We start from the raw sequence: 15,782 nt of genomic DNA on the forward strand, positions 1-15,782 counted from the left end.
AGGAAACTGGAGTTATATGAGTTCTCTAAGTGAAAATTATACTTTATGTTTGTTTAGAAGTATTTGTGAAGAAATAACTCCAGTGGGGCACCTGGGTGGCTCAGTGGGTTAGAACCTCTGCCTTCGGCCCGGGTCGTGGTCCCAGGGTCTTGGGATCGAGCCCTGCTTTGGGCTGTCTGCTGATGCCCAGCAGGGAGTCTGCTTCCCCCTTCTCTCTCTGCCTGCCTCTCTGCCTACTTGTGATATCTCTCTATCAAACTGAACAAAAAAAAAGGAAATAACTCCAAGTAAAAACATTTTTTCAAAAGAGATGTCACTTCTATTAATGCTGATAAATTAAAGGTATATATGGGCCTATAAGATGAAATAACATGGAGAATTTCAGGCCCTGTTTGAGAATGCAACCACCTGACTCCCATTAATGTTAATGAGCCTCTCACTGGATCATTCTAAAATTTTACCCCCATGGACTGCTTTAAAGCATCAAGAGTCAGGAAATTTAGAATGAAAGCTGAAATTCCATCTTGGCACTTTCTCTCTGATGTATATACTTGTCTGAAAAATGTGCAGTGTGGTGCAGCTTCAAGATACCACCTAAGTTTTTGAGAATTCTAGAGAAAAATATAGCTTGTTGGGGAGCAGCAGAGAACATTGGAAATAACCAGATTATGAGTCAAGAGACCTGAATGCAGGAAAGTCATTTCATCAACTTGGGTGTTTCACTTTCTCATTTCTATAACAAATTGTTGGACTAGGTTGTAGTCCAACCTATAGTACCTACTACAACCTAGGTAGGCAGGCAAGTTGCCTGCAACTTGGGCCTCTGACTTCAACCTAGGTTGTAGTAGGTTATAGATTATATTGCCTGACAAACTTTCTCAAGTTCTCAAGTTTCCTGTTACCTGATAGAATTGTAAATGGAAATAATGTTTACTTTGTAATAATTACTATAGAGAACAAACCAGAAGCACAATCTGATGAGCACTTGGAATTATACTGTGATCTCTTCAACTATACTCCTCACCTCCACAAATAATGATTACAGTCATCCCATAATATAAAAGAATCATATAGTTCTTTTCATTATAGAATGAGGGAGATTTTTCTAATCTAAATTATTATACCAGTAAGATATTTTATGAGGTATTTGAAAATTATGCCTGAGTTGTGAAATATAGGAATGGAAATGACGTAAGATCGTAAGTTGTTTGCAAGCTTGATTACATCTGGACTCCGTGTTTTCAACCATTTATGAGAGAATCAAGCCCTGTTGCCCCAAGGCCATCATTGTGTGTAGTGAACTGACATCCCCCTACCATCTAGAATGGGGCTATTTCTGTGCATATGAAATGAGGGAGACTGAGAGAATAGTTGGTCAAATCCCTGTCCATATTCTGCGGCTCAGATGAAGAAAAGCTCCAGGTGCCCAAGTTAGATAATACCAGTATTTAGTTTTTCTTTGATGCCCATAAAAATAATCAGTTCAGTGTCGTTAAACAGGCAATTGAAAATGGCCAATAAAAATGGCAGAAAAGATGAGCTCTAGAAAGTCTGATTTAACACAGGAGGATCCTAACTCAAGCATCAGCCCAAGGTTTGGACTAAATGACTTTTAAGACTCCTTGCAACTGGGTTCCTTTGATTTTATGACTCTAAAGGCCTCTTCAAGGTCTTTGGATACAATGTCTTTTGCTTAGTACTTTCATCAAAAGCCTGAGTTTCACTCTACTTTAACCTTAGACGGGTGACCTGGAAATCAAATTATACCCAGATACTGGGAAGCTTGATAGCATGCCTTTACCCAACCTCACACCAGTTTACACAGAAATTCTCACGGATGGCCCCTTACGCTCCTCAGCGTTATCATCCAACTCATTATTTGCAAATGTCGTCTATGACAGACCAAAAATGATCCTCCTTCTAATTTAACCACCACCAGGAAAACTTAATAAAACAAGAAATTTAGAGAGGAGGATGGCATCCTTCGTGGGCAAGCATACCGAGAGGAAAAATGCAAACATAAGACATCTCCCCCCATATCTCAGTGGTTCCATATACGAATATCTACCCCGCCCCCCGCAAATGTTAAAAAGTCATCCCTCTTTCTGGTGTCAGTGTGCTGTTCCCTCTTTTGCTGAACGCATTCTTTTCTCCTGGAAAGTGCATGACAGGGTGATTTTCTAAGCAATGAAAAATGACTGCCATGTTTGCATCAGATGGATAGCACATGAAGTGGAGTGCAGTCCCTTTGTTTCCTTGTCAGTATCACCTGGTTCCTCTATTTGTAGAGCTGCCATAAAAACAGCTTCTTTACTGTGCGTCCTGTTGGTTTATACCAACCATGTCAGGTCCATAAACCATGGCATATTAAAGTGTAATAGACTGTGTAAAGAATACTGGGAAGATTTTCCAACCTTTATCCCTTGCCCTCATTCCACACTTAACCACCTCCCAGATGGGTATCCATAAATATGACTTAATTATGTTTGGCATAAAACCCCCACTTTCTTTGAAGAGTGATGTCCTTCTCCAGCCACTTTCTGTGCATGAATACCACTCTCCCCTCTTGAGCATAAAACTTTGAATATTTTGGTACATTTAGATGACAAGGGCTGTTCATGGTCTGAATACTTTCTCGAAGTGACATTCATAAAAACTTTACACTTTTCCCAATAACTCTATTTTAAAATTATATTCTGATACCAACAAAATTCAAGGGTCAGTGTTCTTTGTATATGCTATCATTCTAAATAAGATCCGGATGAAAACCAGTACTCTCTTACATTTGATTTTATTAGACTCTCTTCTACTTGGTTGAAAAAAAGAAGACAAAGATTAGAAATTGCTGTGGTGGGAAATGGGCTCTGATCCCTCAATGGGGAGGTAATGAGCAGGGACTTTGGTCTGCTGGTGTGGGTCCCTTGTCGTCACTTGATTCACCTGTCAAGTAAGTGGAGTTACCTGCAAGACATTAAAGTTGAGAGATACAGATTTATTACTCCATTATGAAATAGATTTTGGTTGCTGCCCTCAAGAAGCACCAAGTCTGCCAGCAAATCAGAGAAGCAGACTGCCAGCAAATAATATCAATACTGTGCGCCACATACGTGAACACAATGTTGTGGGAACTGTGCAGAAAGAGCCATTCACCACTCAGTGAAGGAAAGACCCCATGGAGGTCTAATGAAAGACGTATCTTTTTCAAGCTTGGTTTTTTTTAAAGGAAGACGAGACATTTACAATGGGGGTGTTTGGAGAGGAGAAGGAAGGGAGGAGGAGGAATTCAGAGCAGAAGAAACAGTGTCCCTAAAAAAAAGGTACAGGAAACCAGGTTGAGTGGGCGGGAACAGCAAGGAGTCCCACTTGCCAGGAGCATGGTGGGTGTTGTGGGAAGTGGCAGGAGCCAGGTTGTGAACGGCTTACTATGCAACATGAGCATACTTCGTCCTGGAAAGAGAGGACACTAATGAGTGCACAAGCACAGCAGTGGCATAGTCCAGTTTGCCTTCTAAGTTGGCATTTCAGGTGCAATGCTGAGAACTGGGTTTCCGGTGCTATGCAAGGAACCCGTATAGGTCACAGAGCCTAGAGGTTAAAGAAGGAATCTTTGCTCTCAAAAACTACCTTCTTAAACTAGACCCGAGTCATTATCTTTCACTTAGTATGTGAGAGATGGTTCACTTAATCAGGCCAAAGACTGAGAACTCAACGATGATGAAATGGAAAAAAATCATAAGCCCCTCAAAACTTACCCCCCTGACTCCCAGGTAAATTTGCAAAATTATAAGTCAGTTTCTTTCTTTCCTTCCTGAGGATTAAATAAGACCAAAATGGGCAGCAACAGCAAATAAAATGACTTTAGGTCTGACATAGGAAACACCCTCCCGGAAACAAGACTTAGGCGCCCTGGTAAGGTCATCAGCTTTGTGAGTGAAATGTGAAAATAGTGAGGGTCTGACCTGGAAAGGATCAAAGCAAAATTATTCTCTACCGAGGGTGGTTGTAGACATTCTTAAGAAAGAAAGGAACAGGAGTTCCGGGGTGGCTCAGTTGGTTAAGTGACTGCCTTCGGCTCAGGTCATGATCCATGGGGAGTCTGCTTCTCCCTCTGACCTTCTCCCCTCTCATGCTCTCTCTCTCTCTCTCAAATAAATAAATAAAATCTTTAAAAAAAAAGAAAAAAGAAAAGAAAAGAAAGGAATGTTTCCTTGAAATTTTGTATTACTAATTCCAAAGTCAGAGAGCTAGAATAATGACTACCAGCATTCGCTTCTAGCCAGTGAAATAATAAATGGCCGCCATTTTTTAGTGCCGAGAGTAGTTAGTCGCTATGTTAACCTCTCATATTCGGTACCTCCAAGAGTCACAATCACCTTGCAGGGTAGATCTTATCATTCCAGTTTTATGGGTAAGGCTCAGAGGAGTTAAGTGACTTCCCTAAGGTCTTTCAGTTAATGAGTGATAGGGCACAAATTCAACCCAGACCCACCTGAAACAAAGCCCAACTTCCTTCCACTATGCTATACCTGCATTTAACTTGGTCAAAACAGCCATGCCACTGGAAGCTTGAACTCCCAGCAATCTCAACAGGACATGGAGCCCTCAGAGGTTTGACTGCAGAGATTCTGATTCAAGTAAGCACTGGCCCCTTTTCATGTAGCCTTCATATTTTGGTGCACCTAGACACTACCATCTTCATTTTGCAGAGATGGAAACTGAAACGTGCAACTTGGCCATGCCACTTAAGTAGCAGAGCTGGGCTTGAAAGTTGGGGTTTAAAAGTTAACTACACTGAATTCTGCCTCACTCATTTGGCCACAGTACTAAAGAGTTTCACACTGGTTATTATGGGGTAACATTATGATAACTAATGAGACAGTGGCTATCAGTGAACCAGGAAACAAAATTCCAAGGTGTTAAAGCTTTACACAAAAGCAAATGGTCTTTATTTAGTAAAGGCTCATTAAATATCTCTAAAAAAAAAAAAAAAGAAAGAAAGAAAGAAAGGAAAAAGAAAAGAAATACCTTCCAAAGAAGTCATGTTGCTTTCTCTCTGTGACATAGAATTATGAAAAGTATTGTTCTTTAAAGGAGAGAGTTGAAGTTTAAGAAAAGCAACACAGTTCTACCAGTTACAGAAAAATTATAGTATGTGTAGGGAGGCCATCAAGCAAACTTGCCACTCACCCTTCTCCAAAGACTTCCAGAAATTCACCATCATCACAGTGTCTCCACAGCCTTGATACAGAAGTTCAGAAGACAGAATTGATGTGAAAATTCTCATTTTTAGTATTCTGATTTGTTTTTCTTATTGCATTTATTTTCTTAAAATGTGAGAGTGTCATCATCCTAAGCAATTACTTTATTCCTCTGATTTGTCAGATCTTCATATTTAACTCATTGCAGATAGTGAGACAGCCTCTTGTGCCAGAAAGAGAAGCAAGAAGGGCAAGGTTGGGGATGCCTGTGACTTTTCTACGTCCCCTGGTGCCATGTTGGTTTCATCTGTCAACTTCTCCAAATCTAACTCTTCTCTTTTTTTTTTTTTTTTAAAGATTTTATTTATTTATTTGACAGAGAGAGACCACAAGTAGGCAGAGAGGCAGGCAGAGAGTGAGAGAGGGAAGCAGGCTCCCCGCTGAGCAGAGAGCCCGATGCGGGACTCGATCCCAGGACCCCGAGATCATGACCTGAGCCGAAGGCAGCGGCTTAACCCACTGAGCCACCCAGGTGCCCCACAATTCTAACTCTTCTAAGAAGCCTCCCCTACCCCCACCACACTCATAGTAGGAAATGTAAGCTAAAAAGGAAACACCTGAATGCTACTGTCCGTGTAGCTTTGCAGAATAGAAGACTAAATCCCATAGATAAAGTTCAGGGCCACTGCTAGTAAAAGCTGTAAGGTAAACACTATTTGCACCTAAGACTTGCCATCTTCCATTTAGACACTGTCACCCTTTTGGGTGCCTAGTATCTATGTGGCATACCGTGGCTGTCCCTGGCACCCTAATTTAAGAATCCACATGAAGTGTCGTATAGGCAACAAGCCATGCTCTGGAAATGTTTGTTGCTACCCCTTACCAAAAATCACTCACATTGGATCTTATTCTCTCAGGTTTAATTGCCTGTCTTCCCCAATTAGAATGAAGGTTCTAAAGGGACCTTTGCTTTTCTCACTGGGGGATCCCGAGCATCTAGAATAGGGTCTGGCACATGGAACAAAAGAACAAACCCACCTACGTCATTGTGTCTTTTGCTACTAAGGGCTTAAGTCAGAGCTTGCAGAACCCGATATGGCCAGCAGGAATGTTCCCTTTGTCCTATAGTATTTGAAAAAAAAAAAAAAAATTTTTTTTAAAATTTGGGACCATTCATTTAAAATTTTAGCTTCTCTGAAAAAGGTGGAAGATCTGGTACCAGTGTTAAGTGCCTTCCCTCCCTTCCATGCAGCAAGGCCTTCCCATTTTCCTGCCACTGCCTCTTGGCTTCCCTACGCTGGGACTGTCAGTTCCAGCATCGAGACGCAAACGATAGAATTTTAGAATGTAAGGATTCTTCTGCTTGGCCTACCGTTGCGTTATATGCTGCTGACACTAGAATTTGAGTTTGTGACTCCAATCTTTAAACATTTTCCTTCCAGGTAATGTCTTTTTGTTTGGCTTAGAGCACTATGAAGACTGAAATTGTATAATGATATGACTGGAAATGTCACACGTTTTGATGGAACAAATATTTTAGGCTGGTAGAGCTTCCACGTCACACCATGGAAGTGTCTGCCTTTTCTATCTGTAAATAGGCCCTTTGCTTAGGGAAAAATTAATATCTCTAGGTTCTTCTCATTTTCTTGAAGGTTCTCTCCTCCTAAGCCCTCAGCCCTGTGATATGCATTGGGCCTCTTGGTAACACCTCTTTTTACATTTTGAATGCTGCTTTTTTCCCAAATAACCGTATTTAGAGAGCTATTCCAAAATCTTATTGAATGGTTAATTACTTGTGGAAAGGGTATTTCTAGTCAGTGAATTTATATGCAAAGACAGCTTGACTACAGTCTACTTCCTGCCTGGAAGTAGCCAGTTAGAAACCACCAGGGAGAACAGCAAAGGTGCTCCAGGACAATCACTCAAGCCTCAAAGGAATTTTTCCTTGTGTTTGGCCATGCACATAATTAAGAATCACTGGCTAAGAACAAACTACTTGTTTGTTTCCCATTTTGGAGGACTTGTCTTTTAGCAGAGACTTGGTCTCTTCTTTCTGTCTGACTGGCTAAGAAGGAGACTAATTCACAGAGACCCCTACTAGGAGGATGGGGGAAATGATACTTCAAAAGATGACCAAAACTATGATTTTACCTAAAGTGGTATCATTATCAAAACAGAATTATTGTAATATAAAAAAGTCATTTCTGTTCATTGACATTTATGGGCCTTGGAGGTAATAGTATGCAACTTCAGCCTGACATTCTTGTTTAGTCTATATTTGTATTCTAACTATCAAGTTTTATGTTTAAGAAACCTAGTATCTTTCTTTCTAAACAACATTTGTCCAATATATGCATTTTTCAACTAAAATAAGTTATTTTATAGGCACTCTTCCCGTGTTTAAGGCTCAGCAGAAAACAAGCCAGATGAAGTTGCTTCTCTCCTTGAGCTTGCATGCAATGGTCATATAATAAATGCATGAGAAAACGAATAGTCTACCAGGTAGATAGAGGCTGAGCAGAAAAAAAGGTAACGTGTAGAGATTCAGAGAGTTGGGGAAGAGGACAGGGATGTGTAGCAATGGTCAGAGAGGGTGATATCTGAGCTGAAACCTGAAAACAGGAAGGGAGCCAGTATGCATAGAGAGTGGGCAGGGTGCAGCAAGTACAGAAGAACCCCCCAGTGCGCGTGCTCAATGTGCTCAAGTATCAGTAAGTCTATAAGGCAGAAAGGCTGGAAAGGAAGTAGTGTGAGAGAGAGGAAGTGATGTCAAAGAGGAGTCAGGGAGCAGACCTGCAGGGCCTCAGGAGGCATTTGAAGATGTTAGCAGTTATATCAAGGGTGACGACAAGCCTTTGGAAGGTTTTGAGCAGGGGAGTAACTTGATAAAATTGACTTTTTAAAATCAGTGATGAAGTTAATGATGATGATGGGGTATTAATAATACCTTTCATGCCATTCATTGATCATATATTGTGTGCCAATCCCTTGATGTGCCTTATGTCATTTAATCTTTGTAACGGCTGCATGATGGTAGTCACTGTGGCTGTTCTTATAGGGCAGATGAGTCAATACTAGGCAGGTGGTCATGAATAACTTGACCACTGTCACACAGGCCATACATGGCAGAGCTAAGCTTAGCAAAATACTGGTATTTTTAAATCCTTTAATATGGGGTGCCTTGGTGACTCAGTCAGTCAAGCGTTTGCCTTCAGCTCAGGTTATGATCTCAGCATCCCGGGATCAAGTCCCAACTCAGGCTCCTTCCTCAGCAGGAACCCTACTTCTCTGTCTCTCTCTGCCCCTCCCCACTGCTTATGCATGCTCGCTCTCTCTCAAATAAATAAATCTTTTTTAAAAATCCCTTAATATCTTTCATGAAGTTTCATGTCATAGGCCGTGGTAGATATGACTCACTTTCTTTTCCTGTTCACTTGATATCATTGTAGCCCTAAATGAAAGGAACCTTAAGCCTTATATAGATAATGACTTGCCTATTTTTCTAGACATTTTTAAAGTGAAGAAGTGTTATTATCATGTATTATTTTCTGATTAGAGAGAATGATATGTAAAAGCACCACCTAAAAATGAAACCTCCTAAATAAATATTGTTCCTACAGAACACTGGTTCTTAATCTATAAATTCAGAGCTGTACCACAGTATCATGGATTTCCTTAGTAGTCTTAAGTATTTTTTTTCCAAGGCATTTAAAAACAGTATTCTGAGAAAGGAGACCATAGGCTTCGCCAGACTGCCAAAGGAGCCTCTGTGTGTAGAGACAGTGCGTGCAAGGGTTCCAGTGAATTTGTTTGAACCCAAGCAGAACTACTGTAAAAGATTCTGGGTTTCTGATGTTTGAGGTTGGGGGGAGAGTGCCAAGTACATGCCAAAGCTCACCAAGAGGCCAGCCGTAGCTGAGGTGACCACCTGCACCAATGTGGTCAGAATTGTTCCAATTTATGTTTTTGTACTGATGTAATTATTAGTTATCACCTTCTCCACTCTCAAGAGTGTCCCAGCGAGAACAGTAAATTATATGGCCACCATTAGCTCTCGCCATTCTCAAGAAAGTGGGCGGGGGGCGGATGTGGAATATAGCCAGTTGAGAACTCTCTCCATCCGGGGCATCTGGTAGGGGCTGCCAACCCCTGCATTCAGAATTATTTTGACAACACATGGGTGTAACCAAAGTTAGAAGATGACACAAAAGATAGGATGGAAGAAAACACCGTTTTAGTAATAATTATTTCTCTTTCACAGCCAAAAAAGAGCATAAAATGGAAGAAAGTCACTTGGAGAATGCACAGAAAAGGTAAGTGGCTCTGACATGGCCTTAGTCCTTTCTTTGCCTAGCTGTTCCTTTTTATGATTGTTATTTTTCAGTGCGGTCAGATTGCTCTGCAACCATCACCACCATCTATCTTCAGAACTAACTCATCTCCAAATGGAGCTCTGTACCCATTAAACCAAAACTAGCCTCGTTCTCCTCCCCCACCCCGGCTCCTGGTAACTGTTTTTCTACTTCCTGTCTCTGTGACTTTGACTACTGTAGATACCTTATATAAGTGGAATCAATACAGCATTTTTTAAAAAGATTTTATTTATTTATTTGACAGAAGTCACAAGTAAGCAGAAAGGCAGGCAGAGAGGGAGGGGAAAGCGGGATCCCTGCTGAGCAGACACACACACACACATACACACACACACACACACACCACTGTGGGGCTTGATCCCAGGACCCTGGGATCATGATTTGAGCTGAAGGCAGAAGCTTTAACCCACTGAGCCACCCAGGAGCCCTAGCACAGCACTTTTTTAAATTTTATGACTGGTTGATTTTACTTAGCATTCTGTCTGACTAGCCACTCTTTTGGCCCCATTTGTTGAGATCCATGAGCAGTTAGATTCTATCGGAATCTGAAGGGAAAGCTCTATGATGAGACTTGGAAATATTTCTCCTCAGAGAGCACAGAACCATTCAGAAGTGAGTGACAAGCATCACGTCATGACGCGCTCTGCCTCACAACAAATTTCTCTGCTCCTGAGCCACTTTATGGAAGTTAGGAACAATGTATCCTTCCCAGCATTACAACTAGATTAAACCAATTATTGCAAATGCCTAAGAGACTTATTATTATGTCTTTCCTCAGATCTGAGAGGATACGGTAAACAGGGGGCAAGTGGGGATGAGGGTCTTACCCTTGTATCTAAAAAGAAATTGGAAGAGACCTCAGAATTCTTCTGCCCTACCCTCACCCACTTCAGGCCTCTTCTTTGTCTTCTCTCTCTTATTAGAGAGCCCGAATGGAACCATCCAGTTCACCCAGTAATCAGTGGCTCTGGTCTCTAATAAAGGCTTTTATTTTTGTCAGCTGACCAGGTTAGTCAGCTTGGCGATGCCTCCGCTCTTAAAGGGTGAGTGAAAATATACTGAAGCATTCTCATCTTCAGCACAGAGAACACTGATACATGGTGCTGGTGCCAATTCAAGTAGTATTAGAACACTCAGTGAGAGGTAGGGGTAGGAAATAGCCTAGAAGGACGGCGAGCTTTATAGATCTCTGAAGCAAGGAGTTCATTAAATGCAAATGAACAAACTCCAGAAACCAACCATTTCCTCCTGTCTAGCCACAATTTCCAAGAGTTCTGAAAGCCTATAGACCCTGCTGTCCGATCAGCTTTGATGGGTACCAACAACTTGCCCTGCTTCCAACTACCAATCAAATTCAAATGCAGATGAAAGTGAACTTGAGGCAATTCCTGCATTTTTAAGTGCAGACATGTTCTTGAGTCAGGATATATCATCTTTGAAAACCCAAGCAATCAAAACACATGATGATGTTCTTAGATTTTTGTGCCCCTCGGTCAGCCTTATCCCTATATTAAGTTTTCCCTTCCTCCTGTGGAAAGCAAATATGTCCGTGTTCCAGAAGAATAGTGAGTCCAGAAGAGACCATCCACAACAGCACACTGCTGTCGGGCCAAACAGAAATTTGGCTTTCCAGGGCGGATGTCAACTTTCTAATATTTCTTCAAGATTCTTGCTTAAGGAAAAAGGGGGGCCAACATTCGCAGGGCCAGAGCTGCTGCTGTGCATTAGCTATGCTGAGGGGGCTCATAAATTTTAGTTGTCAGTGTTTTCCGTGACTTTGTGGTGAAGGTAGTGCAGCTTTCATGTCCTACATGAAATATGTTAGATCCCATCTTTAATGTAGAAGCCACAGTTGTTTGCCTGCACTTTTTAAGGAGGCTGGTGGTCAATGTTGCAATATTTGTGTGAGATTTAGTAAAGTCTTCTGTTTTGTTCTCAAGAGAAACAATTTACTCTGAGGCCACGGCATGTTTGCTTTTCCTAAGCAGTTTCTAGAGGCGTGTGTGTGAAACCATAAGGGGACACGTCCCGCTCTGGCATCTCCACACACAAAAGTAAAACAGCTCACGTCGCCACAGGCTCTTCAATAGTGTCGTTGTCTGTGCTTTAAAAATATTTAGCTGAATGAAAAAGATAGGAATCAGACAAGGAATTGGCGCGGGGGGTGGGGTAGGGGAGGGAATAGATTGAAGAAAAGAAGTTTTACGGAACCTAACAGATGATTAGAAATCAGTCATATAAAAGTTGGAAGCTATTTGAGAGTTACCTGCTGAGAAACAGAAATTGCAGAAAGCACGACAGCCCCTTTGTCCATTGGAAAATGGCTGTTAAGTATCATCAGATTTCAGGAGGACAGTAGTCTGGACCTTATGAAGCAGTTGTAGGCTCATATTCTAGCCCTTTAGCTCCTCCTTGAACAAAGGGATAACCCTGAGTTCAAATAAGGCCCATCTTTGTCAAATTTGCAGAGTGCCAAAGCCAGGCCACCTCCAGGCCTGTGTTTGCTCTGGTTCTTCTGAATTCACTTGCGTTCTTAGTTTTTAAAACATACCCGGGGTGGGGGTGGGGGGGTGCGGTGGCAGGAGAGGGGGCATGCTGAAATTCACTATTTCCTTTAGTCTCTGCTCCGTGCAAGCAGTGCCTCTCCCAACCCCCAGGAGGAGAGGTGGTGAGCATTCAGGGTTAGCGCCAGTGCAGGCTGGGAAAAGTGAGCCCCCCAGGATGCTAACATGCTTTTCTGAAGCTCTGTGATAACGCCCGAAGCGACCCTGGCATTTGCAGCCTCTGGGTCTCAGGATCAAGAGTCCAGACACCGCCAGAGGTGCTGGGGTGACCCGTGAGGCACAGTGACCAGAGTTCTTGCCCTCTTCACTATATCCTGCTAGGAAGTCCTCTGCTCCTCTGAATACTAAGAGGGAAAGACACTCTCTTCTCTATTAATGCACAAGCATGGGTGTTTCCATATCGACCATAAGGAAGAGAAGAATGATGATGATGGGCTCTACCGGGGGGCACCTGTGTCTAAAGTGGAAACCGAAAGAAAGAAAAAAAAAAAAGGAATAAGACTTTTATTTCCTAAACGCCTGTGTTGATGAGCACGAGCGACAGAAGGGTGGAGTGGATACACGATTTCCCTGAGAATCAGGGGACGCGAGTGGTAGGCCCAGCTCTGCCCACGAATAAAGTCATTCAATCTTTCCAGGTCTCTGTTTTCTCATCTCAGACATGAGAACCTTAGACGACTTGGCCTGTAAGTCCCCTCCAGTTCTGAAGCCCCGGGATTCTGTAAGAAATTCACGGCCTGTTCCTGTCGGTTACATAACCCTCTACTGGTGTGTTTCCACGCCACAGTCAATATAATTTTGCTTGTGAATGAACGTATGCCATAGAGCGTACATTGGGTTTTATCAGTATTTTGACTGCCACACAGTTAGGAGTCGCCTCATAGTGCGACTTTCTTCCATTAATGGTTTTGTTCCAAATTATGTATGTTTGGAACTGTAAGAGAGCCCCTTAAGAAATTACCGCAGTTATTGCCTTTCTCTGCTTATACACTTCCAGTCTTTTAATAACTAGGAGCCAAAATTCCCTGGCCGGTAGTTTTAATTTGCATTAAGAACAGATTTATTATTTACAGAAGCACCAAGAATTTATGGGACTCAGAGCTGCAGCTCCAGCTTGGATCTCACCTAATCATAGCCATGGAATCAATTAACAGTTCATCTGTGAAATGTGATAAAATCTTATGAGATTCATATTGCCCAATAACGGAGAACGAGATGAAAGTATTCTCCGTAATAGTGACGGGGCTTCAGGGTTTTACAATTGCCATTGAATGGAGCTCCATTAGAAACTCAGGATTCAGGATGGCCACAAAAAAAAAAAAAAAAAAAAAAACACGCTGTGTCTGAACAGATGATAGAGCACTGAGTAGTAAACGTGGCCAGCCATTCCTGCTTTGATTAGTTTCCAACACCCCAGAAAAAAGGGCCATTTATTTAAGTGTTCTTGCTCCTGGCAAATGAGCTTGGGAGGCTTTGGGTGGGTGGAGGTTGGGGGTGGGGGACTAAGCACAGAGCTATAAATTGCTACAAAGCTAGCCCCTCCAAGAAGGGCTGCTTGGGAGGCCTGAGCCGTGTGTGTGCAGTGAGCCTCTCCATGGGGTAGGTCAGGAGATTCTCGGGGCGATGCCTGAGAATCAACTTTGGAAAACCTGGATTCTTTTCTGGCCAGTTCAGAGATTGTCTTTCCAGGATCAAAGATGGTTTTGCACCCAAACCTTAACGTGCCTTCTGTTATACCTCTTTCTATGTATGCATCAGTGGTTTCTATTTTTGTAGTGTATCAGGCTTTAAAGTGTAACCTTCTCGGAGATCATCTGCTCTGAGTCTCCTGTCTCATTTCACCCTCAAGAAAACAAGAGTCTGATGCTGAGTGATTGACCTAAGGTCACAAAGCCAGCGGATGGCAGAATGAGAGTAGAATAGTCTCTTGATTTTCCGTAAAGCGCTCAACAGAGTACTTATTCCCGATGGGCTGTCTAACTGACCACTGCGAAGGCTGCAAAACCAGAATATCATCACCACATGAAGAGCTAGTAAATGACGTGGGTTTGAGACGAAGGCAAACTCCTAGCTTTACCGGCGTACCCCCCTAGAGTCAGAGATGCTCATGTTCATACATGTAAGGTGTGACCAGGAGTATCACATTGAATTTCCTGGGGAAGTGGTTTAACCAAACAGGTTTTCTGAGGCTCAGGATAAGCCACAGTCACTATGCGGGCTGGGCTTCTGTCTTAGAGAATGAATACGTGGGAAACACCCCCCGTGACCTGGCCCTGAGGGTGTGGACAGTTTCTCACCGCCCTCGCGCCCACCTCACTCTGTTTTTTACCCCCTACCTGTTGCAGTTTTGAAACGACGGTAGGATATTTTGGGATGAAGCCAAAGTCCGGTGAGAAGGAGATCACACCCAACTATGTGTTTATGGTGTGGTACGAGTTCTGCAGCGACTTCAAGACCATTTGGAAGCGGGAGAGTAAAGCTATATCTAAAGAAAGGTAAGGTTCTGATGGTATCATCAATACCCGCTTCAGGAGTCCAGGAAACTGCCTTGTCAGACCTCACCAAGGGAGCGCATTTCACACGCATCAGGGTTTTCTTTCAGATCAAGATTATTGCCTGAGGGCTCACGGGGAAATCTAGGTGAGGCGCGCTGTCGCAGAAGCAGATAGCTCACGTGGTCTGATAAGTTACACTTTCTTAACCCCTTCCAATTACTAGCTAGTAAATGAAAGGGGAGCTGTGCTAATTTGCAACAGATTGCTTCTCTGTGTATTTTCACGTTGGCCCAGGCTAAATGAGGCAGCCTTGCTGTCGCAGACAGTGCAGACAAATAAAAGTGAATGCTTTTCCCATTAATATACTGAACTTGCATCAAAAGGAAATCTCAGAGACTTGGGCCACACTTAACACAGTGTTGAAGCCCCACTCTGGATTTACAGCGCGACTTCTGACTCCTCGTATCCTGCTGAGGACATCAAACTGCTTGCCGCTCAGCCTCATTGCAGCCTCCTGATTTTATTAGTCGTGGGTAGAAGAAAAATCTCCACTTGAGTATAGGGGGAGAGAGAGAAAGAGAGAGAGAGAGAGAGAGCTCATTCTGCTTAGAAAGGGACTAAACTTGGCCCTGCTTATCAGAAAAAAAAAAAAAAGCATTTCTGCTGGATCACTGTTTTGATCAGGTCACCACTGTTCTACAAAGGGTGTCATGCATTTAAACTTCAAAAAGGTCTGGGTGTACTACCGCCGCAGAACAGATGTATGAGAGTGTCATTCAAAGCGGAGGAGAAGGAGACCAAAAAAATGTCTACAAATTAAGGGAAATGGTTTATCCAACTATAGCACCCATAGCTCACTAAACATTGAGACCTGGAATTCCATAATTCAGTATTTTTGTTCTTGTGATCAGAGAAATGGCATATACCTAATATGTCTATGTGCATGTACACACATACTATACAGTAATACATTTCACCTTAAAAAGCTATTTTTGAAGGGATCCATGTTTAGAGGTTTTTGACCCAGTATTCTCAAGTATCTAATTATTATACTTGGCGACTCTTTTCTTAAAAAGCCTGCTTCCCCCCCCCCCACCCAAGGATGTCAAAGACCTTTAAAAAATGCATATCAGGGGGTCCCTGGGTGGCTCA

The 15,782-nt window shown here is 42.5% G+C and overlaps 1 protein-coding gene across 21 annotated transcripts in view; it reads left to right on the forward strand.

Moving 5' to 3' along the window:
- Positions 1–15,782, forward strand: part of FMN1 (formin 1) — a 413,714-nt gene that overhangs the window by 361,588 nt on the left and 36,344 nt on the right. For all 21 annotated transcript variants that reach the window (XM_032343188.1, XM_032343184.1, XM_032343196.1 and 18 more), the window contains 2 exons: positions 9,460–9,511; positions 14,481–14,630. In XM_032343188.1, coding sequence (XP_032199079.1) covers positions 9,460–9,511; positions 14,481–14,630 — 202 coding nt within the window. The remainder of the gene's footprint in view (positions 1–9,459; positions 9,512–14,480; positions 14,631–15,782) is intronic.

Source organism: Mustela erminea, chromosome 5 (genome assembly GCF_009829155.1).
Source record: "Mustela erminea isolate mMusErm1 chromosome 5, mMusErm1.Pri, whole genome shotgun sequence".
NCBI lineage: Eukaryota > Metazoa > Chordata > Mammalia > Carnivora > Mustelidae > Mustela > Mustela erminea.